Below are 24738 nucleotides of genomic sequence, written 5' to 3' on the forward strand. Positions count from 1 at the left end.
TATTGTTTTGAGGGCTCTATAAAATTGGAAAGAGCAAAGAAAATATAAGCATATTAAGTTAAATATTCAATGTAGTTAAAAGCATAGCATTTGTTTTAAAAATATATGCCACTCTTTTCTTTTCCCTTTAATCTATCAATGATGATTTTACTCTGGATTCCAAAATGGCACTGGAAAAGTTCCACAGAGGGAGGGGCAAAGTTGATATATTTCCATTCCCGACAGGGTGTGGAGGGAAGCTTACCTGACCAGCTGTTAGCAGCAACTCTGAGGGCAAGAAGGTAAATGCTCGAATTGCCTGATATAATTTTTAACAATGAACACTGAATTGGAAAACCATTTTAAAGGATAGAAACCCAGAGGAGATGTGATTGAAATAGAAGGATATACTTGTTTTTATTAAGTCAAATACTTAAAAAAAGTGAGTTAGTTTTATGATGTTTTGAATTTTCTGCAGATGTGGCAGTCATCACTGGGAGATATTAACAATGCTTGTCACCTCGCTCAGCCCCAACCACCTGGTCAGATGCCTGATGTATATGATTGATTTTTTTAAAATGTAGATGTTTGAATAACTTTTTAAACTTTCACATACTTGACATATTGTATTTTATCTTTTAATGAATTATTTCTGAAACATAAGATGGTATAATATTTAGAATATCTATATTTTAAACAATGTGAGTTAGATTTTTTTTTTTGCACCATAAGTTGGAAAACACTTTCAATGGTATTGTTCACAAGTATTTCTTTGTTTTTAGATATTGGTTATTATTTAGTTTGCTGTAACCTGGTTTGAATATTTGTTCCAGCAGAATAGCATCTATTTGTGTAAAGTTTGAATTTCATTCTTGAGTTGTTAGTAGCTTTGTGGGAATTATAGAAATTATAAGACATGAAATATTTTTGGAGTATAAATATTTTTCTTCCTACTATGTATAGGAAAAAACAGTTTTACTCAGAATATTTTGGGTTGTTAGAATGTCTATCTTGTCTAAACCTTTACATTTTTACTATAAGGGAAAATTGTAATAAATGAACTTTTTCTTATACAGTAAATGAATTTTTTTATATTGCAGTAAGTGAACTTTTTCTTATATAGTAAAAAATTAATAAAAAGCTGATTCTCTTATGCAGAATCTCTGTTAATTACAGCTTCCTGCAGGATATATAAAGTTAATATGAAATGCTAAATAATCTTCTAACATTTCAAACATTAGGATTATCTACAATGAAAAATGGGCAGATGACAGCAAATCAATCCATAAATATTATGAAGGGTTCTCATGTGCTACCATTGTGTTCTTCACAGATGGGTACAAGGATGAATTAAAAACACTGAACCTACCTTCAAGACAATTATGATTTGGAAGTAAAGACATCAGTATAAAAAATAATTACCTTACAGTGTGATAGAGGAGTTAAGGGAAACAAATGCTGTATGGTTATTGTATACAGTGGTGACTAATTAACTCTTTAGAGGGAGAGGTTAGAGGAAAGTGGAAGAAGGTTTTACGTGTGTAACAAAGCCAGAAGGAAAGAAAACAAGCAAAATAGATCATTTGTTGATACCTCAAACACCATAAAAATGGAAAAAAATACCTTTAAAAAATTAAAAATGTTACACATTTCAGATAATCAGTATTTAAAAATGTATCTTCAAAGCTAACAACGTAAGTTAAAATCTTACAGGAAAGATTTTCTTTCTTGTAAAAAATTGAAAGTAGGTGAGGTTTTAAAATTAAGTTGAAAATACATTACTTTCAAGGTTTTGAAGTGATAGAAGAGAGCGCCAGAAAATATTGACAATTTTCAGTAAATAAGAGTAAAAACAATTCTATAATAACAATAAAGAAAATAAAGGAAGGTAAAACAGGGGAAATTTTTTTAAAGAACAAGTTTGAAAAACATAAAATGTTTATATAATATGAAGAGTTCATAATGATCCATAAATAAATGATCAAGACCTCAATAGATAATTGACAGATGAACAAGAGACAGTTAATATGTGAGAATTTATAAAGAGAAAAGAACACATGGAGAAACATTCAAATGTTAGCAAGTATCAATGCCATGTAAATTTAAAAATAATACAATTTTCTTTTTATTTTTTAAGTTATTAAGAATGGCAATAATATCTGAAAAAGGTGATTATGATATAGCAGTTTCATCTGTAACTTTTGGCTGACAGTATGAAAGTTAAAAATCTTTATAATATTTGACCTAGAAATCCCATGTTGAAGAAGATACTCTGAAGAAATAATATGAAGGGAGATAAAAGCTATATTTGTGACAATGTTTATCGTAGAATTATTCATATTAATAAAAACTGGGAAGCTAATTTAAGTATCTAGCAATATGATGTTAGTTTAAACATTTAGATATGTCAGTATAATGAGATATTATAAGGCCATTAAAAGAACATGTATGAAGACAGTATTAGGATAAACACTTAAGATGCAATTTGAAGTGAAAACAAGTGAACATAAAATGTTCATATAAACAGGCACGTACACACATATCAGTGCAGTGATTGAGAGATTGGAAAGCACACGGAAAAATAAAGGCGATTTATTTTTCAGTATTGTGAGGGCAAAATTCCTCATTACTATTATTCTGCCATCTGTATAACAAATTAGACCTTGAGAATAAAATTCCTTCTTCTACTTCATTAGAGGTTAAATCGTGAATCCCTTACTTGGAAAATATTATAGGCAAAAATATGATAGTATTTGTATTGATATAAAATGAATTTTTTTCTTTTTCTTCTGACTAAGAGCTGCTTATCTTCTCTTTCCTATATAGCTATGGTCAGTAGGAGGTGACATTGTGGATAGTACATGGGAGCTATCATGTAAGTCACTCCCAATTAGGCTACGATTGTTTGCAATCTTGAAATCTCAATCTATATTTAGGATACATTTGCACAGATTTCAATGCAATTTGAGAAGGATTTTTTGAGTAAATTTTCAGTCTAGAGAAGCAACCCCCATAGAGATTGTAGGAATCTTTGGAGGACAAACTGGAGCTTGAGAAGTGCCTTCCAGAGAGGGAGTTCACGGCCGTCCTGAGATGGACTCTCAGTGCTAGGAGGTCCTTTCTACAACCAGTGGTCTTGGTAAGAGACACAAACAAGACATGGACCTGCTGGTGGCATCTGCATCCCATAGAGCCACATGGTGGTCACTCAGGACACGGCCTTTTTGAGCACAAGTGTTATCTGCTCCAGAGGGTGGCCTGGTATAGGAGGAAAGAGGTAGCTTTGAAATCAGACTGAAAGAACTGATTTGCACACCACTTGTGCCACGTAGTGGTTGGAAGTACAATGAAAATTATTTCTAACTTACAGGATTTTTTGAAAAATAGAGACAATATTTGTGAAATGCCAGACATATCACAAGCTCAAATTGAACAGTAGCTATTAGTAGTATAACGTCACTGTGGATAGAGTTAGCACCAATTACTTAAGCTGAATGAATTTTGGGAGACCTTACTATTTTAAAAGATTATTTCAAGTCTGTTGGAAAATAATGATGACTGAAGTAAATTGCATACAAGTTTTTCAAGTTGTAGCTCACTAAGAGGCAGCCTGTGTGAGCAATTGCCTTTAGACTCAATCAAACAATAACTTCTTTGTGTGGTGGATATTTTCCAGAGTAAACACCAAGTACGGCCTGTGAATGCTTGGGGAGCATTCCCTAAATGCATCTGGAGCCAAAATTTCATTCTGAAAAATTTCTCTTCAATTTTCCATATACAGTATTCTTAGCTATTGTGTTAGGCACTAACTTGCAATGTCTTAAAATTAAATGCCATGTTTAGTAATACATCTACAATACATTTTAAAATTAAACCTTATACATATATACCTGCATGAACACCCACACACACATTAATACATAAGTGCATAAGAAATAAGTGTAAGCTTAATGTGTAACCAACACTCCAACCAAAAAAGGAACCAGTACCAGCTTCCTAGAAGTCTCCTTCATGCCTAGTTTACATGGTGTCCTGAGGCCGGCTCATACCAGCTCACAAGAGCTGATTTTGTGCATTTTTCCCAACTCTGGGTACAATGGTGTCTTGCTGGCAGTTTGAAATTAACCTTAATGGGGGTATTTACACCATAGAAATCAGCAAACATTGTGAATCATGGATTTTTGTTGACTTTTGTGTTTTGGGAGACAGTCTGCTACTGTCCCTACCTGTGGCTAACCACAGTTCTCCCCACTCATTCCTAAGGATAGCCACTCTGTTGACCTCTAAAACTGCAGATTAGTTTTGCCAGTTTTGGAACTTTATGTAAATGGAATCATACAGTATGAAAGTTTTCGGCCGGGCGCGGTGGTTCACACCTGTAATCCCAGCACTTTGGGAGGCCGAGGTAGGCAGATCACGAGGTCAGGAGATCGAGACTATCCTGCCTAACACGGTGAAACCCTGTCTCTACTAAAAATACAAAAAATTAGCCGGTTGTGGTGGTGGGCACCTGTAGTCCCAGCTACTCGGGAGGCTGAGACAGGAGAATGGCATGAACCTGGGAGGCAGAGCTTGCAGTGAGCCAAGATCACGCCACTGCACTCCAACCTGGGCGACAGAGCGAGACTCCATCTCAAACAAACAAACAAACAAACAAACAAAAACAAAAAAAAGAAAGTTTTCAGGTATGATTTCTTTTTTTTCTTTTTTGAGATGGAATTTCGCTCCTGTTGCCCAGGCTGGAGTGCAATGGCACGATTTCAGCTCACTGCAACCTCTGCCTCCCAGGTTCAAGCGATTCTCCTGCCTCAGCCCCTCAAGTAGCTGGGATTACAGGTGCATGCCACCATGCCTGGCTAATTTTGTATTTTTAGTAGAAACGGGGTTTCACCATGTTGGCTGGGCTGCATGTATGATTTCTTTTACTCAACATTATCTTATGATGTGATGTGAGATCCATGCTATGTGTTTATTCTGCTGATGATGGACATTTGCGTTGTTCCTGAGTTTTGGCTATTATGAAAGTGTTGCTATGAACATATTTGTACATATTTTAAAAAAATTCTTAAGGTGATTTTGCTACATACCTTTGAGAAATCTCTCTTACAATTACATTTTGGTATTGTAATATTTAGATCTCTGCCTTTCTATTTCTTGCTAAAGTGGTCCTATTTTGAATCCAATTGATTTGGAATTTGTGATTTAGTCATTACTGTTTTCAAATTAGTGTCCATGTAAAAGGCATTATTGAAATGCCAGGGATTTGGTCTATGTCCTATTGCTCACCGCCCAGAGAGGCAATCACTGAGACAAGTGTTGCCAGGGAAGAAGGCTTTAATCAGATGATGTCAGCCAAAGGGATGGGGATAAATCTCAAATCATTCTCCCTCAACTTACTAAAATGGGAGGTTTATATAGTGGGGAAGAAATGTAGCTACATATGGGAAAATAAGGATTAGGGAGGGGAAAGAAAATAATCAAGATGAGTGTGGGTTCTGCTATCTCTTTGTCTGCATGCCATGATGTGAATTTCAGTTGCTTGATACTCTCTGGGAGGCCTGCGAATGGGTTTCCTGAGGAAGTAATTCAGATAAGACAAATGTAAGTTTCAAGCTTTAAGACCAGGAGGGTCAATTTCTATGTTTATTCAAAAAGACCATAAACTCATTTCTATGGAACAATTAGGCTGGTTTCAAAGGGATTTTTGATGAGAACAAGACAATTAATCTTAAATTTCTTTCTCTTTTCTTTTTAATTGCAACAACATAACATAACATGATTTTTACTAACAGTCTAAGCTTATTTTTAATAAATAAAAGCAATGTTAAAAAGCTTTGAAGTATTTTTAAAGTGTTATATTTTAAAATTGCCTATTTGAATCTGTGTTATTGGAATAATCAAATCTTAATGAGTGCTTCCTACAAAACACTCTTTTCCCTTTTCTATTTCATTTTGTAAATTAATATCTTACTCTTCTGTGCTTCTTAAACTCTACTCCTGAATCTGCGAATGCATTATCTGCTCTGTTAGGTCGTAGATTTCTCAAAGGCAGAGATTGTCTCTTGTTCAGTTCATCTTTTATATATAGTGACTAACCCAGTGGGAGAACTTCATAATTAGGTTGGTGTCAGATTTAGGCAGTTTCTAATTTAAAAAAACTGACTCACCCCCACCCCCCAAAATAACCAAGCAACCCTTCAGAAGGTGGTTAGCAGATGACATTTTAATCTAGTCGTTAAATGTTCATTATTTGCTATGTTTTAGACTTGTATGTAAAGGCAGGAAAGATCTTCCTATTGTAAGGGCTTACATATAGTCGTAAAACTTTAACAGCAACTGTCCAGCTGTTTTTTTTTCGTTGTTTTCTGTTGCTATTGTTCCCTCAACTCCCTTGGAAGGTGAGGCAGCATTAAAGCTGCACACAACTGTAATGAAAGCTTAGAACCAGGTAACACTCAGAAAAGGGAATTGTCGCTGGGGTGAGAGCATCACAGTACTCCTGGAAAGTAGTTCACAAAGTTCATAGAAGCTTGATGCAGAAACAGGCAGAGAGAGTTTTGGAGTGTTCTGTAGCCCACAGAGTGAGTAAGTGTAGTGCCAGAATTAGAATGGAATGGAATGTGAAAAACTGTGTGATCTAGGAGGAAGCAGCCCTAGGCATGAGGAAGTCTTAGCCTTGCTTTGCTTCTGGACAGCTGCATGATTGTTGCAAGTCACTTCACCTCATTTGGCCTCAGTTTTTTTTATCTTGAGAAGTAGGGAGTTGGCCTGCATGAGTAGTCATGTCCTTTCTAAAGCAGGCAAGACTCTGATCATTCAGTTCTGGGAGTGCTCATGCTAGAAGGCAGAAGGGGTGAAGCCAAGTGATTAACTGGAACATTTGAAGAGCCAGGTTGGGATCATTCAGTCTTTCTAACCAGCCACTTCTTTTCCTTAAATATAGTCAGGCTCTTGTCTTCTTTTAATAGTGATGGCCAAATTGCCAGGATGCCGTTTACCTTCTCCTCCTTCGAGCTGAAGATTTTAATCAAACATTAACCTAAGTTATACGAAAAAGGTTTTAAAAAATATTAGACTACATTTCACACAAAATTTTATCATTAATCGAAAGCCTGTGAAATCCCCCCAACTCAGACCATCTTTAATTTGTTGGTTTTCTTTTCTTTGTTAGTAGACTTGTTACTAGATGGGTAATGTGAGCTATGTGTAGAGAAAATCTGTTGGACATCAAGATGTTTACCAACATATGCAAGGGTAGCTTTCTGAGATGTGAGGCATTATTGAATTTCCAGATACATCCAGGACATCCATTACTCAAAAAACACCCATCAATTAAGGCATAATGCTCCTGAAAACACTCTGGTGATCTATGATTACCCTGAAATTAGTTTGAAAATACAAAGTATGTCTCAAACCCAGTTCCCAGATGCAAGATAAGAACTGTGAGATAGGTACAAACTTGGCAGAAAGAAAATGTAACAATAAAATGGACTATAAGCTGAATAAGGGGGGAGAGTACCCACATACAGCAGGCATGTGTTTGATCACCTATCATCAGTTGAGGGGCAACTTAGAAATGATAGATACAGTAGAAAGTTTACTTAGTTTGGGGCCAAATATATGTGCTATTTGATTCTGCAGTTTTCTTTTCTGAAAAACAAGGAATGATCATATCTACCTTGCAGAGTTGTAGGATTAAAGCTAACACATGTAAGATATTTGGCACATGTTAGACACATTTTTAAAAAAGTTACATAATGTTATCTTTTTGAATTAGGTTTTATAGGCTAAGAAAATCTATATTAACTGGGAAAGTGTTAAAACAAATTACACCATTCCATTCAATGCAGCAATATTTCTTCATGCTTATGGTGTGCTGTATCTGATGATAAAAGCACAAATAAGAGGATTTACATTTCTATCTTGGAAATACACAATATCCATAGGCAAAGAGACAAAAGAAAAGGCATTTCATTTGAAAGGCATAGGTCAGTGGTGAGATCTACATATTCTCTTGATACTCTGGAATAGATTGGGTGGGGAAGGCAAGATACCTGTTCTTAGGAAGTCACTATCTTACTCTGGTTCTATATTATCTGTAGTTCTACACTGTCAAAGAGGACATTGAACCTGGTGATACGGTTTGGCTCTGTGTCCCTACTCAAATCTCATCACACATTGTGATCCCCATAATCTCCACGTGTTGAGGGAGGGACCTGGTGGGAGGTGATTGGATCATGAAGGAAGTTTCCCCCATGCTGTTCTTGTGATAGTGAGTGAATTCTCATGAGATCTGATGGTTTTATAAGTGTTTGGCAGTTCCTCCTTTTCTCTCTCTCTCTCCTGCCGCCTAATGAAGAAGGTACTTGTTTCTCCTTCTCCTTCCGCCATGATTGTAAGTTTCCTGAGGCTTCCCCAGCCATGCAGAACTGTGAGTCAATTAAAACTCTTTCCTTTATAAATGACACAGTCTCTGGTGTTTCTTTGTAGCAGTGTGAAAATGGACTAGTACACCTGGTGACATCAAGACCCCCAGCATCATTCAAGATTTATTGTCTCTTGAACAATATGAATGACCGACTGAAGTGCCTCAAATTCTGTAGTTTGCATGTGGGATGAGTCAAAAGGGGGTGAGAATGTTAACAAGGCACATGACCCATGGGAATTTCCTGGGCATATCCTCAGTCACAGAGCAATGAGGGGAGAGTACAGGCAAAAGGTGTAAGCAGAACCAGCCACAATCTGTGGAGAAGAATGAGATGGGATGATGTTTGCTTGGCTGCTAACTTGATAATAAGAATGTTGGCCTTTGGCTTCATTTTACATGAATAAAGGGAGTTCCACCACAAAGTGGGTAGGATTATGTCCCCTAAAAATATAGTTTAAGTCCTAATCCTTCTACCTGTGAATATGACCTTGTTTGGAAATAGGGTCTTTGCAGATGTGGTCAAATTAAGATGAGGTTGTACTGGCTTAGGATGGGCTCTAATTCGGTGACTGCTGTCTTTAAAAGAAGAGGGAAATTTGGATACATACATGGACAATAAAGAGAAGAATGTGAAAATGGAGGCAGAGACTTGAGTGATTTGTCTACAAGTCAAGGAATGTCAAAGTTTGCTGGCAACCACCAGAAGCTGAGAGAGAGGCATGAAACAGATTTTCCCTGAGAGTCTTGAAATGAACCAAATCTGCTGATATCTTGATTTTGGACGTCTGTCCCCCAGAACCATGGGAGAATAAACTCCTGCTATTTAAACCACTCAGTCTGTGGTAATTTCTTATGGCAGCCCCAGGAAACGAATTCACACTACTAAATGAAAATAGATCTCTGTCTATCAATATCGATATCAACACCAATATTTATATACAGGGATGATAATGACCTTAGTTTTCCAGTTCTTAATAGCATACTGAATAATTGTGCATGATTGTATTTCAGGTATGTAAAATAAAATTGTTTGTTCACTTATTTTCTTCCAATCACCATTTTCTCTTTCTCCTTTTTTTTTGGTTTTAGATCGTTATAAGTTTTACAATGGACTCTCTTGTTACAGCAAACACCAAATTTTGCTTTGATCTTTTTCAAGAGATAAGCAAAGATGATCGTCATAAAAACATATTTTTCTCTCCCCTGAGCCTCTCAGCTGCCCTTGGTATGGTACGCTTGGGCGCTAGAAGTGACAGTGCACATCAGATTGATGAGGTACGTGTCCACTAGGGTGCTACACAGGGTCCTAAACTCTGGGTCCACACTCAAAGTCAGACGCTAATCCCACTTAGGCAAGCCAAGGGGCTTATTGCACCCTGGGCTTAGTCAGAACCCATCCCTGTCTCTGAGTCTTTATTTGTATTTTCTCCATCTTACTTCCTCTTCGATCCTACCATTCTTAAAGTCTCACTTAAACTTGTACCTTCTTTAGGGTGCTCCTCAACTTCATGTCTGGCAGCTTTTCTCATTCATCTCTATCTTTATCTCTGTATGCATGTCTGTCACTCTTTTACTCTATGATTGCTAATACAAATATTGCTAGCGATTTTTAGTATGTGTATATGTCTTCTGTCTCACTCATTTCATTAAATAAATATTCATTAAGTACCATATATGGTTCCAGTGGCTAGACAGCTTGGTGTCCTCCTGGACTCTTTCTCTCTCACTTTAAACCACATTTGTTAGAAAATTCTGTTGGCTTCTTTTCTTTTGAAAGATATCCATAATCCAGGCACTTCTCCCAGTCTCCTTGAGGTCTGAACCACAACCATCTTTTCTCACCTGGATACTGCAGCAACTTCCTGATGGGCTTTCCTGCTCTCACTGGCAATCTATCCTTTGCACAGCAGTCCAAGAGACCCTTTTAAAACCTGAGCCAGATTCTATTTCTCATCTGTTCAAAAACCTGGATTTCTTATTTCACTCATGATAGCAGTTCAAGTCCTTACAATGGCCCACAAGGATCTGGAGATCTGAATCCCAGATAAGCCCTGTGACTCCATCTCTCACTTTCATCCCTCCTCACTGTACCTGTCACACTGGCCTCCTGGCTTCCTTGGGTAAGCCATGCCCATCCTATCTTGGGGCCTTTGCTCTCGGTCCCTTTGCCTGATGGCTCTTTCCCCTGGTAACTGACCTCAGCCCACTTTCTTCTTCAAGACTTTGATCACTGTTTATCTCCTATATGGGGCCTACTTTGACCTCCTAATCTAGTGCTGCATCTTGACCTCCAAACCATAAGGGATACTTTTTTTTCATGTGGCATTTTCCACTGTCTAACATACTGCATACAGTAATTAATTACTATGTGTCTTGATTTTTGTATGCCTCCTCCACTAGAATATAATCTCCTAGAGGGCAGGGATTTTTGTCCTAGAACAGTGCTTGGCTTACAGTAGGCACCTAGTAAACATTTCTAGAATAAATAAATGAAGGTAATAAGAACAAATCCCCAAATAAACTACAAGTTCCCGTGGTTGGCCTTATACTTCCTTGGATGTAGCACATAGTGCGGGGGTTATGCACAAATCAGGCTGTTTCCCCTGAATATGGAGCAGTAGAATTTATGGATTAAGACAGAATGTGTTTCTGGGGTCATTCTGCTTTATTCATCTACTAAGATTTGGTGTATTATTTTCTTATTCCATTAGCAAAACTTAGCTTTAGAGTGTGGTTTGCATCTTGCAGGGCGGAATTCAGATGTTCTTTCTTAGGCAGTTGAGGGCACCTGCTGACCAAATGGGTCTGAGTAGTGCAGGATATGACACCTGTCTCCTACCTTTCTACCAGGCCCTGGATAACTTGTCTTTGCTGTCCTCACTCCCTTGATTCATGTGAAACTCTAGATCAGCACTGTCTGACACAAACATAATGAGAACCACATAGTAATTTAAAAATTTTTAGTAACTGTATTACAAAAGTAAAAAGAAACAGGTGGGACTAATTTTAATAATAATTTTTTAACCTAGTATATGCAAAATATATCCACATATCATCAATATAAAAATTTTAATGAGCTATTTTATTTTTTTTATACTATATTCAAGATCTGGTGTGTATTTTGCACTTACAGTCAATTCAGATTGGGTATCTATGAAATGCTCCATAGCTACATTTAGCTTGTGGATACCTCTATATTCTTTTAGTTTGGTTACATTTATTCATAAATGCTCTCCCAGGGTAGCAGTTTGTTCTTCTCCTCCACTCCACCTCCCAACCCAAGGACAGAAGCACCCACTTTCCTTTAAACTGTTGTTGATTGTTTTGTTTGACTATGTAATCATAGTCATTGTCTCATTATGAAATGTTTCTGAAGTTATTCAGGCTTCCCTCTGTTCATATTATCTGAAAGACCCCATCCCGTTATCATGCAGGTACTACACTTCAACGAATTTTCCCAGAATGAAAGCAAAGAACCTGACCCTTGTCTGAAAAGCAACAAACAAAAAGTGCTGGCTGACAGCTCTCTGGAGGGGCAGAAAAAAACGACAGAGCCTCTGGATCAGCAGGTGAACCGTCACCGTAGAAAACTCTTGCCTTTCTTTTTTTACAAACTGCTTATTCTGGCTGTAGGATATTTGGTGATAGTTGCTTATCCCCAAATATTAGACTCTGGATACCATCAACAGCAATAACCTCATGTGATCTGTGATTCCTGAGTATGGATCTCAGATGTCCTTGGCTATCAGCTAGTTTCCTAAAGAGCAGGATCTGGTATCTTCTGCTTATGATAAAGAAGTCTAGATCATCACTCTGTCCCTCATCTGCTTCTACAGGCCACAGGGCCCCAACATAGAGTATGGTCAAAGATAAAGGTGGTAAGGGGTAGGGTCAGCTGTGGAATTCTTACTGTCTCCCTCTATCTCTGCTTGTTTCATTTCGTGCTGAAATCTGCACTGACAGACAAAACTTTTATTGGTTGCCTCATGCCAGGAGGAGGAAAGATATTCTCCAGGGTATGCGTCCCCCTACCTTAGAAAGTTTAAGAGGAGGGTGGATAGATGATTGTCTTTCTTTCTTTCTTTCCGTCTTTCTTTCTTTCCTTCTTTCTTTTCTTTCTTTCTTTCTTTCTCTTTCTTTCTTTCTTTCTTTCTTTCTTTCTCTCTCTCTCTTTCTTTCTTTCTCTCCTTCTTCTCTCCTTCTCTTTTTCTCTCTTTCTTTCTTTTTCTTTTTTCTGAGATGGAGTTTTGTTGTGTCGCCAGGCTGGAGTGCAGTGGCGCAATCTCAGCTCACTTCAACCTCCGCCTCCTGGGTTCAAGCAATTTTCCTGCCTCAGCCTCCAGAGTAGCTGGGATTACAGGCATGAGCCACCGCGCCTGGCCTCTTTGAAATGTAAAGAAAATCAGAGTGTGTCAGTCTGAAATATAGTGAGCGTTGCTGAGTTCCCTAGATGTATTTTTCCTGGATGATCTTGATATAGATGTGGGAGCCATAATCTTCCACTGGGACCACTTCTCACCCTCCATTCCTCTGTTCTTCCCAGCTCACTTCCCCCAGCATGGTAACAGAGACAACTGACATCTTACTAAGAAGCTCTATCTTGCTTCTGTACAAAACACGTATCTTTTAGCGGTGTTTAGCTCTTCTGATAGACACAGTGAAGGTCACATTTTGTTTCTTCTTTCCTTAGGCTGGGTCCTTAAACAATGAGAGCGGACTGGTCAGCTGCTACTTTGGGCAGCTTCTCTCCAAATTAGACAGGATCAAGACTGATTACACACTGAGTATTGCCAACAGGCTTTATGGAGGGCAGGAATTCCCAATCTGTCAGGTGAGTTGCACACGAATGGTGACTAAAGCTACCATGTAGCATACTATTTAAAAATCAGGGAGTAGCTAGGTTACTCACCTGCCATCTAGAACACAAACCTCTTTGACAGGATGATGCGCTGTGGACTGGTGAGGTGTCCAGGACCTCCCTCTTTCAGTCCCACACTTTTCTTCTCTTCCCAGTGTTCAATGTGAGCAGTTTACGGGGCCCATTGTGGGTGGAATAGAGTGGGTGGGAAAGGGTTGTGTGAGTAATGGAGGCTTTGGAGCACGTGTGGGCTTGGTAATGGCATCCTCTCCTGACTGTCTTCCCCAGTCAATGTGCCTGGTTGCTGCACTTCTCTCTCCCTTATCTGTTAGGTGCCCCCGAGACATTTCTGTGGAATCTCCTTTTGTGCCAGGATCAGGCTACCCCCGCAATGCAATTGTGTTCACTATGCTCTTTTGAGAGTGGGGTAGCAGGAGGAGACTGCGTTTTGGCATTTGGAGCTGAAAGGCACAGGACTTGTGTCTGTGGCTAAACAGCTTCCTACCTAGAGCAAGCTGGGTCTCCATCTGGGCTTCAGTCTCCTTTTGAATCACTAGAAGGAGCCATGTGCTAAACAATAAATGTGGGGGCTATGACCAATGGCAAAGATGTGACATGGTTGGTTAGCGCAGGACTAGCCAGGGGTTGGGTGGCCTCCTTTGGCCAAAATAAGTGTGTTTCCTTGCAATGAAAGTAAGATTTTTCATGCTGGATTTTTTAAAACTAGCCTTTTTATGAGCTATAAATTCATGTATTAAACAATTCACCTGTTAAAAGTACACAAACCAATGGGTTTGGTATATTACATTACTGATTTTTTAAAATTATAGTAAAATACATATAAAATTTACCATTTATGTGTACATTTCAGTAGCATTACTTACATTCAGAATGTTGGGTAACCATCACCTTATCTATTTCTAAAACTTTTTTTTTCATCACTCTAAACAGAAACTCTGCAACCATTAAGCGGGAGTTTAATTCTTAAAAACAGAAGCATTTTCCAGCCAAGTCTCTCAAGTTACTTGATATTTACCTTGTGATGGCTCCACAGATGGGTTGTTGAAATAAAAGGATATCCAGTAGGAAAGGCTTGTCCCGTTGTAACTATAGACTGTTCATGAATAATATTCGATATCCTCATTTGTCACTAAAAAAACTGAAATGTCTCTGGCTAGTTTAAGACTGGGGATGGCTAGAAACTCTCAGGCCTGTCCATGCAATGTGAAATGACCAGGCTCATCTTTCTTGGGAGACTTCTCAGGAGAACCTCACTCCTAACTATGAGCATCACTGCCTGACTTTATTGCATTATTTCCCTTTTATTCCAATGGAACAGGAATACTTAGATGGTGTGATTCAATTTTACCACACGACGATTGAAAGTGTTGATTTCCAAAAAAACCCTGAAAAATCCAGACAAGAGATTAACTTCTGGGTTGAATGTCAATCCCAAGGTAAGAATGCCCAAAAGCACGGGAGCTGATATTGGTTTCCATTTAAAAGAAAATTGGTCTGCCTAGCTTTGCAGATTGCTGGTCTACTGGGGGCCAGAGGTTCACATATGTGGACTATGTTCAAACCACGGTTTGCAGAATGAGATATCATCTCACACCAGTCAGAATGACTATTATTAAAAAGTTAAAAAACGACAGATTCTGTCAAGGCTTCAGATAAAGGGGAACACTTATACACTATTGGTGGGAATGTAAATTAGCCATTGTGGAAAGCAGTTTGGAAATTTCTCAGAGTTAAAACAGAGCTGTCATTCGACCCAGCAATCCCATTACTGGGTATATATCCAAAGAAATAGAGATCATTCTACCAAAAAGACATATGCACTCATAAGTTCATCACCACACTATTCACAATAGCAAAGACATGGAATTAACCTAAGTGTCCATCAATAGTGGGTTGGATAAAGAAAATGTGGTACATATACACCATGGAATACTACACAGCCATCAAAAAGAATGAAATCATGTCCTTTGCAGTAACATGATGGAAATGGAGGCCATAATCCTATGAATTAACACAGGAACAGAAAGGCAAACATTGTTCTCACTTATAAGTGGGAGCTAAACATTGAGGACACACGGACATAAATATGGCAAGGAACAATGGACCCTCCAGATACTAACTGGGGGCAGGGAGGGAGAGAGGAATGGGTTGAAAAACTACCTATAGGGTACTATGCCTACTGTCTGTGAGCAACATGCCATGTAACAAACCTGCACATGTACTCCCTGTATCTAAAATAAAAGTTGAAATTAAAAAACAAAACAAAGCAAAAAAGCATGGTCTGAACAGCATCAAACAGTTAAACTGCTTAGATATTGCTGTTATTTATTATTGCAGTTTTGGTCTCTGGTCTTGCTGGCTCTGGGCGGGAAAGGGGACACCAGCCTCATTAGTGCTGATCTTCCAGGTGGGGCTTAGAGAATGCTCCCTTCTACCGGTGCCTGTGTGAATTTGAAAAACAGAATAAACTCTTCCCTCCAGGACCAAAGTTAGAGACCTGAAGGGTCAGGTCAGGCTGCTGGACACAGACTAGGCCCCTTTTTGATCATCGTGTGGGGCTGGCGGAGGTGTTCGTGTACAGTGAAAAGTTTGGAGTGCATGAGAGAGCACAGGTAGTGCATTATGTCTCCTGCCTTCAGAGTGAGACCATGACCCCAGGCATTTGCATACATTTTGAGTGGCTGGAGGCTGGGAAATGATAGTTGACTTATTTTAGGCTGTCCTTGGTACCAGAGCGCCACTTTCGGTTCCTCCCTTCCATTTGGTGGCTTTCTCTCCCTGTCTCCTCTTTTTCTCACACTGACTTAGGGATGGGATACCCCTGCCTGCGTTTCCTTGGGAGAAGTCTCTACATTCCAAAATTATTGCTTTTTCCTTCTTTCATAGGCCACAAAAATGACCATTCTTTCAAGGCTCTACTCAGCTGTCAAAAGGAAAGCAATTCATTAACAAAGCTCATATTAAGGCCTGGATATGTACTTTCCCCTTAGTGAGTTAACTCCTCCAGAGAATTTTAAATGTAGATGATGTCAACCTAATCTATTATTATGGGATTTAAGTAGAGCTCTTCTTGAGATGGAAGATCTTTTCTTCTTAAGACATCTGCAAATATTCAAGTAACTGGTGATTTGGTAGTTTGAGTAGGAAAGGGTGTACCCTAAAGATGGGATATTGCCCGCTAGCCTGGGGCTTTTCAAGTGGAGCTTAGGGCTGTGTTATTGTGGAAGGAGCCCCAGAGCTGAGCCCAAAGGTGGAAGGCCTGAGGACCCATTCCCGCCAGTCTTACTGCTTCTTGGCTGTGTGACTTCAGCTCTCCCTGGATGCAATTGATTCTTCTATGAAGAAAGGATAATGATACCTCCTTATCGTGGGATGGATCAATTAATTGATTAAGGTGGGGTGGAATGAGAAAGAGCATATAAAAGTATCTATAAAATAGGTTTTATATCATGGTCTAGCACATTTATGTGTATTTTTGTTTACATGTAAGCATATACCTTATGCTATGTTGAGGGCTTGAGACAGGAAGTTTATATTGTAGTTCTTTGTTCTCAAGGGAGCTTATCATATTGTCAGATGACTAACTATATAATTTGAAATATAAACCATAGTATAAGACGTCTACTGACAAGTTCCAAACACAAGCAATACAGGGAATCAAAGGAGATTCCTTCTGTTACAGTGCTGTGATTGGACCCCCTGCGAGGTGGAGTGAGAGGGTTTCTCCCCTGCCCCATCACCCCCTCGCTTACCGCCAGCCAGGACTGTGAATTAATCTTCTTGTGTTAGTTCTTGAATGAGACACTCCCTAGTCTTGGGGGTGATAAACTGCATTAAAAAGAATTATCGGCCAGGCGCGGTGGCTCGTGCCTGTAATCCCAGCACTTTGGGAGGCCGAGGTGGGCAGATCACCTGAGGTCAGGAGTTCAAGACCAGCCTGGCCAACATGGCGAAACCCCGTCTCTACTGAAAATAAAAAATTAGCCAGGCATGGTGGCGGGTGCCTGTAATCCCAGCTACTCTGGCGGCTGAGGCAGGAGAATCGCTTGAACCCAGAAGGCAGAGGTTGCAGTGAGCAGGGATCACGCCATTGCACTCCAGCCTGGGAGACAAGAGTGAAACTCTGTCTCAAAAAAAAAAAAATTATCTACACAAATGCTTTTGATACAATTCATACTCAGGATATTCTCTGGGATCTTTTTTTAGGTAAAATCAAGGAACTCTTCAGCAAGGACGCTATTAATGCTGAGACTGTGCTGGTACTGGTGAATGCTGTTTACTTCAAGGCCAAATGGGAAACGTATTTTGACCATGAAAACACTGTGGATGCACCTTTCTGTCTAAATGCGGTAGTGTATCAGAACTCATGGTTTTCTAGCTAGCCAACTCATAATTTCCACTAGGAATGATTTGCAATATGTATACTCGAAAAGTTACAGCTTACATTTACAATAAGAACATTTTTTGTTGATAAGAACTAGTACCTGAATTTCATTGAGTATTTTTGTGCCAAGTGCTTCCTGCACTGAGTATTTTTCCATTTGTTATTTCATTTGTTCCCCCAAAGAGCATTATGAGATGGGTGTTATTATGATTTCCACTTAGGATTTGAGACAAAAAATGGAAAGGCTAAGTTAGCCGGATTCATGCATTAGGATTCAATCTGTGAGTGTTTGCCCCAGAAACTTGTGTTCTAAGCTAGTAGATTTAGAATGGGAGGAAACAGAAAGGGTTGGGTTCCAGCCACCCACTTGTGGGCCAGCTAGCTTATTACTGGAGATGCATTTTTCTCTCAAGCACCAAATATCCCCATCTGCAGGTTGATGACCCCTCACCCACCACCTTGAGGTTATTATGAGATTTAAGGTGCCTGGGGTTGTGCCGTCCCTCTGAAGGAGCAGGTGTTGTTATTTAATATGGAGATGATTCTCACTTAACGATGTCTGCCCTTGGTGCTGTGGTGGGGTCATCCAGGCCAGCTGGCATGGGGTGGTATGAGGCCAAGGGGCTGGGCTGGGATAGGCCCTACAGTGGGACAGCTGGCAGGGCGTGTTTCTGCTGACTTAACAGTGGAGATGCTTTGATAGTAAGTTTACCAATAGTCACCTTGGGAGCTGAAGAACTGATTAAAATACATGGAAAGGGCCAGGTGAGGTGGCTTACCCAGCATTTTTGGAGGCTGAGGAGGGAGGATCACTTGAGACTAGGAGTTTGAGACTAGCCTGGGCAACATAGGGAGACCCTGTCTCTACAAAAAATAAAAAAATTAGCCAGGTGTGGTGGTCCACGCCTGTGGCCCCAGCTACTCAGGAAGCTGAGGTGGGAGGATTGCCTGAGCCCGGGAGGGTGAGGCTGCAGTGAGCTATGATGGCACCACTGCACTGCAGCCTAGGTGACAGAGCAAGATCCTGTCTCAGAAACAAAAAAGCAAACACCTGGCCCCCACCCCTGTCACTCCACAACAAAAAAAGACATGGAAAGATAAAGTGTTGGCAAAGTAAGGGCCACTGATGAGTGGGTAGACTCTTGTAGGCTGGATCCCTGGTGTGGCTCAGGACTTCTCCTGCAGAACCTTCTCATCTTTAGGAACCCCTGTCCTCCGTGAAGCTGGGGCCATATGAATTTGGGAGTTTCCCATAGCCGTCCTGTGACCTCCTACCTTGACTACTACAGAATGAAAACAAGAGTGTGAAGATGATGACGCAAAAAGGCCTCTACAGAATTGGCTTCATAGAGGAGGTGAAGGCACAGATCCTGGAAATGAGGTACACCAAGGGGAAGCTCAGCATGTTCGTGCTGCTGCCATCTCACTCTAAAGATAACCTGAAGGGTCTGGAAGAGGTAAATCTTCATTTCCACATCTCTACAAAATATTTAATGATAGATCTTTAGAGAACAACACTGTCTACTATCTACCATCTCGAGGAAATTCAGTACCTCAGCTGTCAGAGACATCAAGGAATGTGTAAGAATCTGAATTAGATTAGATATTTATTCCTCATTTGTTTAGAATTAAACAACAAATGTCAAAAATATTGGGATTGAAGTTTCTTCTTTAATCTCATAGCTCTCTGCCACTGTTTTAGCAAATCAAGGAATCTGGGTTCTGAGTAACTTGAGAAGTTTTTAAGTTTTTCCTTTTCTCTGAATATTCTGACTTCTGGCCTCTTACTCATACCATTTTTCTATAGCTCAATTAATTAAAGAATTAACTGAATACTGTTTTGGGGAATATGTACCTTGACAGAAGTGTAGAGAGTGACAACAGAATTGATTGCTTGTGAGGTAGGAATTCATAAAGGCTGGAGAAGCTCAGCTACAGATTGTCCAGGGGGGTAAAGAGATAAAGATAGAAGGAGAGAGAAAGTGAGAAAGGAATACCAATATAGCAGGTATAGTAGTTACAACATCAATAACAACCATTATTCACAATTTGCTATGTGCTATCACTGTGTTAAGTTCTTTATATACATGATTTTATTAATGCTTGCAACAACTTAATCATATTATCTCTCTTTTATGGAAGAGGAAATTTAACTTCAGAAAATTAGGGCTTGGCCACAGAACCCAACTAATCGACTGAGCCTTGCTGTGCTTTGAACACGTGTCTCTCAAACACCAGAGCACACGGGAACCTGAGTTGTCCCCTAACTTCTTCTAAAGAGGAAAGATATTTGCTTGAAGTTTTAAATGAAATCAGACTATTCTGTAGCTTAGGGAAAGGTCTTGAAGGTCGTCACTGCCCACTGAAAGGGACTCAGGCACCTTGAAGTAATTGGGGCATTCTTTGTGGTCCCATAATCTGATGCTAAATCTTATTTCCTTCCTCTTGTAGCTTGAAAGGAAAATCACCTATGAAAAAACGGTGGCCTGGAGCAGCTCAGAAAACATGTCAGAAGAATCGGTGGTCCTGTCCTTCCCCCGGTTCACCCTGGAAGACAGCTATGATCTCAATTCCATTTTACAAGACATGGGCATTACGGATATCTTTGATGAAACGAGGGCTGATCTTACTGGAATCTCTCCAAGTCCCAATTTGTACTTGTCAAAAATTATCCACAAAACCTTTGTGGAGGTGGATGAAAACGGCACCCAGGCAGCTGCAGCCACTGGGGCTGTTGTCTCGGAAAGGTCACTACGATCTTGGGTGGAGTTTAATGCCAACCACCCTTTTCTCTTTTTCATTAGACACAACAAAACCCAAACCATTCTCTTTTATGGCAGGGTCTGCTCTCCTTAAAAGGGGAGCAGTGTCTAGTACTTTGGAGCTGGAGGAAAATATCAATACAATCTTCCCCTGGCATAAGATGGACATTTGAGTTTTTGGTAATATCTAAAGCATCTCCTTCATCCTCCAGCCATCGGCTTGTGCTTATCTTGATCTTTCTGTTACGCTGTAGCTTATTTTCATCTGAGTCTGTTAGTATTGAAGGGCTGTTGTTCTCTAACCTAAACTTTCAAGCATATAAATTCACCCTCTGTGACCTGAAGGTCAACACAATTCAGAACAGTACCTACCTCCTTTTGAAGGAATCCTAAAAGTTCAGGTCATTAGACCATTTCTAAGAGATGGCAAACTCAGAAGCCACTTTAACATGGGCAGCAAGAGAACATATTTGACTGGAACGTGTTTGGAAACTCAGCTCTGTTTCTGGGGTAGTTTGACCGGAACGTGTTTGGAAACTCAGCTCTGTTTCTGGGATAGTTATGATTGTGGTCATCACTGGGCGAGATGCCCTGTTTCTTCGTTTGACAGCTACTGCATGGAAGATGTCCTGTGAGGTCTTTTCACCTAGGACAAGGCAGGGCTTGGGTGTATTTAAGTGATAGCTCAAAGATGTGTGACTGCTCCAACCAGCACTCATTTTGCACAGAGCAGGGGAATGATATTTGTCTTGTGATTTTGACACTGACCCAGGAAAGTGGCTAGTGGATTTAGAGGAGGTTTATCTCAGTTTTCCTTATTGAGTCCCCCAACATTATCATCAAACACTTCCCTCTGTCTCTCCTCCCCTAGCTCCAAGAATTCCCACCTGTGGCTAGTTCCTTTTATGCACCCAGCACAGGCAGGTGTCAAGAGAAGTGCTGCTGGCATTGTGGACGGCTGGCCTCCGGGTGCCCCTCTCTCTGCCTTCTGGCCACGTGGAGGCTGGCCTCCGTGTGCCCCTCTCTCTGCCTTCTGGCCAAGTGGACTTTTGTGTCTTCCGAGAGGTCTCATGACAGACCACATGGTGACAACAGGCTTGAGCCTGGGCATGGTGTCCATAGCAATGCTTGTTGGCTGGGCATGATGGCTCATGCCTGCAATCCCAGCACTTCTTGGGAGGCCGAGTCAGGTGGATCACTTGAGTCCAGGAGTTCGAGACCAGCCTGGGCAACATATTGAGACCCTGACTCTACAAAAAATACAGAAATTAGCCGGGCGTGGTGGTGTGCACCTGTAGTCCCAGCTACTTGGGAGGCTGAGGTGGGAAGATCACTTGAACCCAGGGGATGGAGGCTGCAGTAAGCTGAGATGGCGCCACTGCACTCCAGCCTGGGTGACAGAGTGAAACCCTGTCTCAAAAAACAAACAAACAAAACACCCAGAAAGCCAAAACAAAACCTGAAACCCTTGTCAAGAAGGCCATTGGGCTCATCTCAAGCTCTAGTCTACTGAAGGCCTGACCTCTGAGTGTTCCTACTCGCGGACTCAGGGCCTCTGTTCTCTGGTGTGGTAATCTGAGTTCCTAATTTCTATCTTAGCTGAATGTTCTGCCATGACCACTGACACGTCCAACTCACATCTCTTTGGAGTCAGTCTCTTTCCTATCGAGGTGGGTTTCAGGTCTTGCTTGTGGCTCAGTTTCCTTGGCCCACCTTGTGGCTGTCCTCCTCCCAGCTGCCACCAGTCTTTCAGTGTGGCCACGCAGTTTTTTTGCAGAAGGCAGGTGAACCACACCTGCTCCCATGCTAGCCTCCTCTTCCTTTTCTCACCTACCCCAGTGATTTCTTTGTGCTCTGAGAGACAAGTTCCATGTTCTCCATACAACCTTCTCATTGTTGAAGCTCACTTACGACCTAAAACAATTTGACGTTGGTAACGTGAGGCAGTGCCCTATCCAGAATGCATGTTCCATGGGTCAAATTAATTTCAGATAACCAAAAACTTCATGTCCCCTGTGGTTCCTTTTGGGGTTGACGTTTTGGGGGCTGTTTCCATGTCTGACTTGGCACCACTGCCCGACACCTAGCTGGAAACCATGACCTATATATAGCCCTGCATTGCCCGGCATTTCTTTTGTTCTTATTCTTTTACTTGGTAAACACATTTTTTTTTTCATTTACATCGGGATTTCTCAGATTTTGAAGCATGAGAGGGAGAATGTATCTATTTACAATAATGAGGAAAATTAAGAATCTTAAATCTTTATGTAAATCAGTAAACATTCTTTACTAACCTTTGACTTATTAAGAAGTTTCTTCTGAATGAATAAAGCACTTTTGTTATTAGTTAAAATATATACGATGTGTTGCCAACTGATTTTTTTAGGGATATAAATTCAACTTCAAACTGTTTCATCCAAAAATATAAAAATACATAATCTATGAAACTAACAATTCATCTCAGTTACACAGGAAAAATACATCTTGCCCCAGTAATAATTTCTCCCAGCTTTCCATCATAATTACATATGAAGGCATATAAAAAAGATGAAAACTGACAATGCTAAAACCAGAGTGATAGCCAGCTGATCATCAGAATATAGAAGACATTTCTGCCGACTACAGGTTTTTCTTTTTTTTTTGTTTGAGATGTAGTCTTGCACTGTTGCCCAGGCTGGAGTGCAGTGGTGCAATCTTGGCTTACTGCAACCTCTGCCTCCTGGGTTGAAGTGATTCTTAAGCCTCAGCCTGCTGAGTAGCTGGGATTACAGGCGCCCGCCACCACGCCCAGCTAATTTTTGTATTTTTAGTAGAGAGGGGGTTTCACCATGTTGGCCAGGCTGGTCCCGAACTCCTGACTTCAAGTGATCCACCTGCCTTGGCCTCCCAAAGTGCTGGGATTACAAGCTTGAGCCACCGTGCCTGGTCCCTGCTGACTACAAGTTAACGAGGCTGGGCAGTGAGGCATCGTTGAGGGGTCACCTGCATCTCATTGCCAGTGAGTCAGTCTGCCTGTTTCCTCCCATTGCTGCCTTCCTCTGAGTTCAGAAACACATGCTCTCTCTCAACTTGAATTTTGGACGTCTATCTCTTTATTTTGTACTTGCTGCTGTCCTTCACCCTCTGTCTTTCTTATTAGTTAGTTTCTTTTTTTCTGCAGCCATTTGAAGACTGAATGACTTCCCAATTATGACTTGGGAGAAGGTGAGGACAGGCATTTGTTCCTTCCATCCTAGGCAGTTTAGTCATCAGCAATAAAATACTTTTGGTGAAGCCAAGGACAGGAAAAGCCTTGGTGGCAGTGTTCTTGGATATTTTATCTACACTGTCTGTCTAAAGTGTCCCAGACCCAGGCCATACAAAGAGGAGAATATTTACCTGAGCCCAGCAGAACTACACTAGATGGAAGACTTTCAGACACTGGAAATTATGTTCCAAATAGGGAGACCTTGACTCTTCATTTTTCTTGCACCAGCAAGATTGACCCAGCAATATGGTGCCCAGGGGTAGAAAGAACATACAAGTCCGTAGGCTGATATAATTGCTGGAAAGCCAACCAGAGCATGATTTTAAATCAACAAGAGAATGAGCTCCCCACTTCCTCAGTTTAAGGTTTTCTCCATATAGCAATGTTGACAGGTAGAACAGATGAGGTAATGTAGATTCAAAAACAATTGTTTCACCTATGCTGACTGTAAATATTCTGGTAAGAGAAACATGGACATATAGTACTCAACAGGCTCCCTAATAGATACAGAATCTGTATGTTCAATTGCATTTCAATTCAAGTCCTCCTTATAACTTCATACATTGTCTAGTGCATACTCCTCAAACTCTTCTGTAGTTTTTTTCCTTGAGCTGGGACAAGCCAGAACATGTGTTGCTTCATTCCTAATTGCTGTTTACAGCTTTTGCATGCTGGTATTTTTAAAAAATTACACTGTCATTAACCCGAGGCGGAGGTCCAATTGGAGCAACAGGGTGAGGAATCTTGTGCAGTTGTCTCAATGGATTTCTTTGCTCCACAGTTGAATGCCAATTCCAGATGTGTTCTTTATCCACACCACTCGTCTTGCATTCTTCATTTCCCAAATCCATTTTATTTTCTTCTTACTCAATTAAAAGAATCCAAATCCTTTCTTTACCCAATAAAAACAGAAAATATCCCCAAATATGCATACTTAAGTATATTAAGCATATCAATATACTTATTAAGCATATTAAATAATAATATATTCATAGTATTTACATTAACTGTAATATATACTTGATATTTAATTTATAAATGCTCATATTCTAATGCAAT

At 40.2% G+C, this 24738-nt stretch overlaps 1 protein-coding gene across 2 annotated transcripts in view; it reads left to right on the forward strand.

Moving 5' to 3' along the window:
• Positions 1-23694, forward strand: part of SERPINB12 (serpin family B member 12) — a 51625-nt gene extending 27931 nt beyond the window's left edge. Inside the window, exons 3-9 of one of the 2 annotated variants that reach the window (XM_008952647.3) lie at positions 9497-9682; positions 11842-11976; positions 13098-13238; positions 14605-14722; positions 17493-17635; positions 18960-19127; positions 20122-23694. In XM_008952647.3, coding sequence (XP_008950895.2) covers positions 9497-9682; positions 11842-11976; positions 13098-13238; positions 14605-14722; positions 17493-17635; positions 18960-19127; positions 20122-20526 — 1296 coding nt within the window. In that variant the 3' untranslated portion in view covers positions 20527-23694. The remainder of the gene's footprint in view (positions 1-9496; positions 9683-11841; positions 11977-13097; positions 13239-14604; positions 14723-17492; positions 17636-18959; positions 19128-20121) is intronic. The other variant, XM_055102504.1, reaches the window with a different exon arrangement.
• The last annotated feature ends 1044 nt before the right edge of the window (positions 23695-24738 follow it).

Source organism: Pan paniscus, chromosome 17, assembly GCF_029289425.2.
Source record: "Pan paniscus chromosome 17, NHGRI_mPanPan1-v2.0_pri, whole genome shotgun sequence".
Classification (NCBI taxonomy): Eukaryota; Metazoa; Chordata; class Mammalia; order Primates; family Hominidae; genus Pan; species Pan paniscus.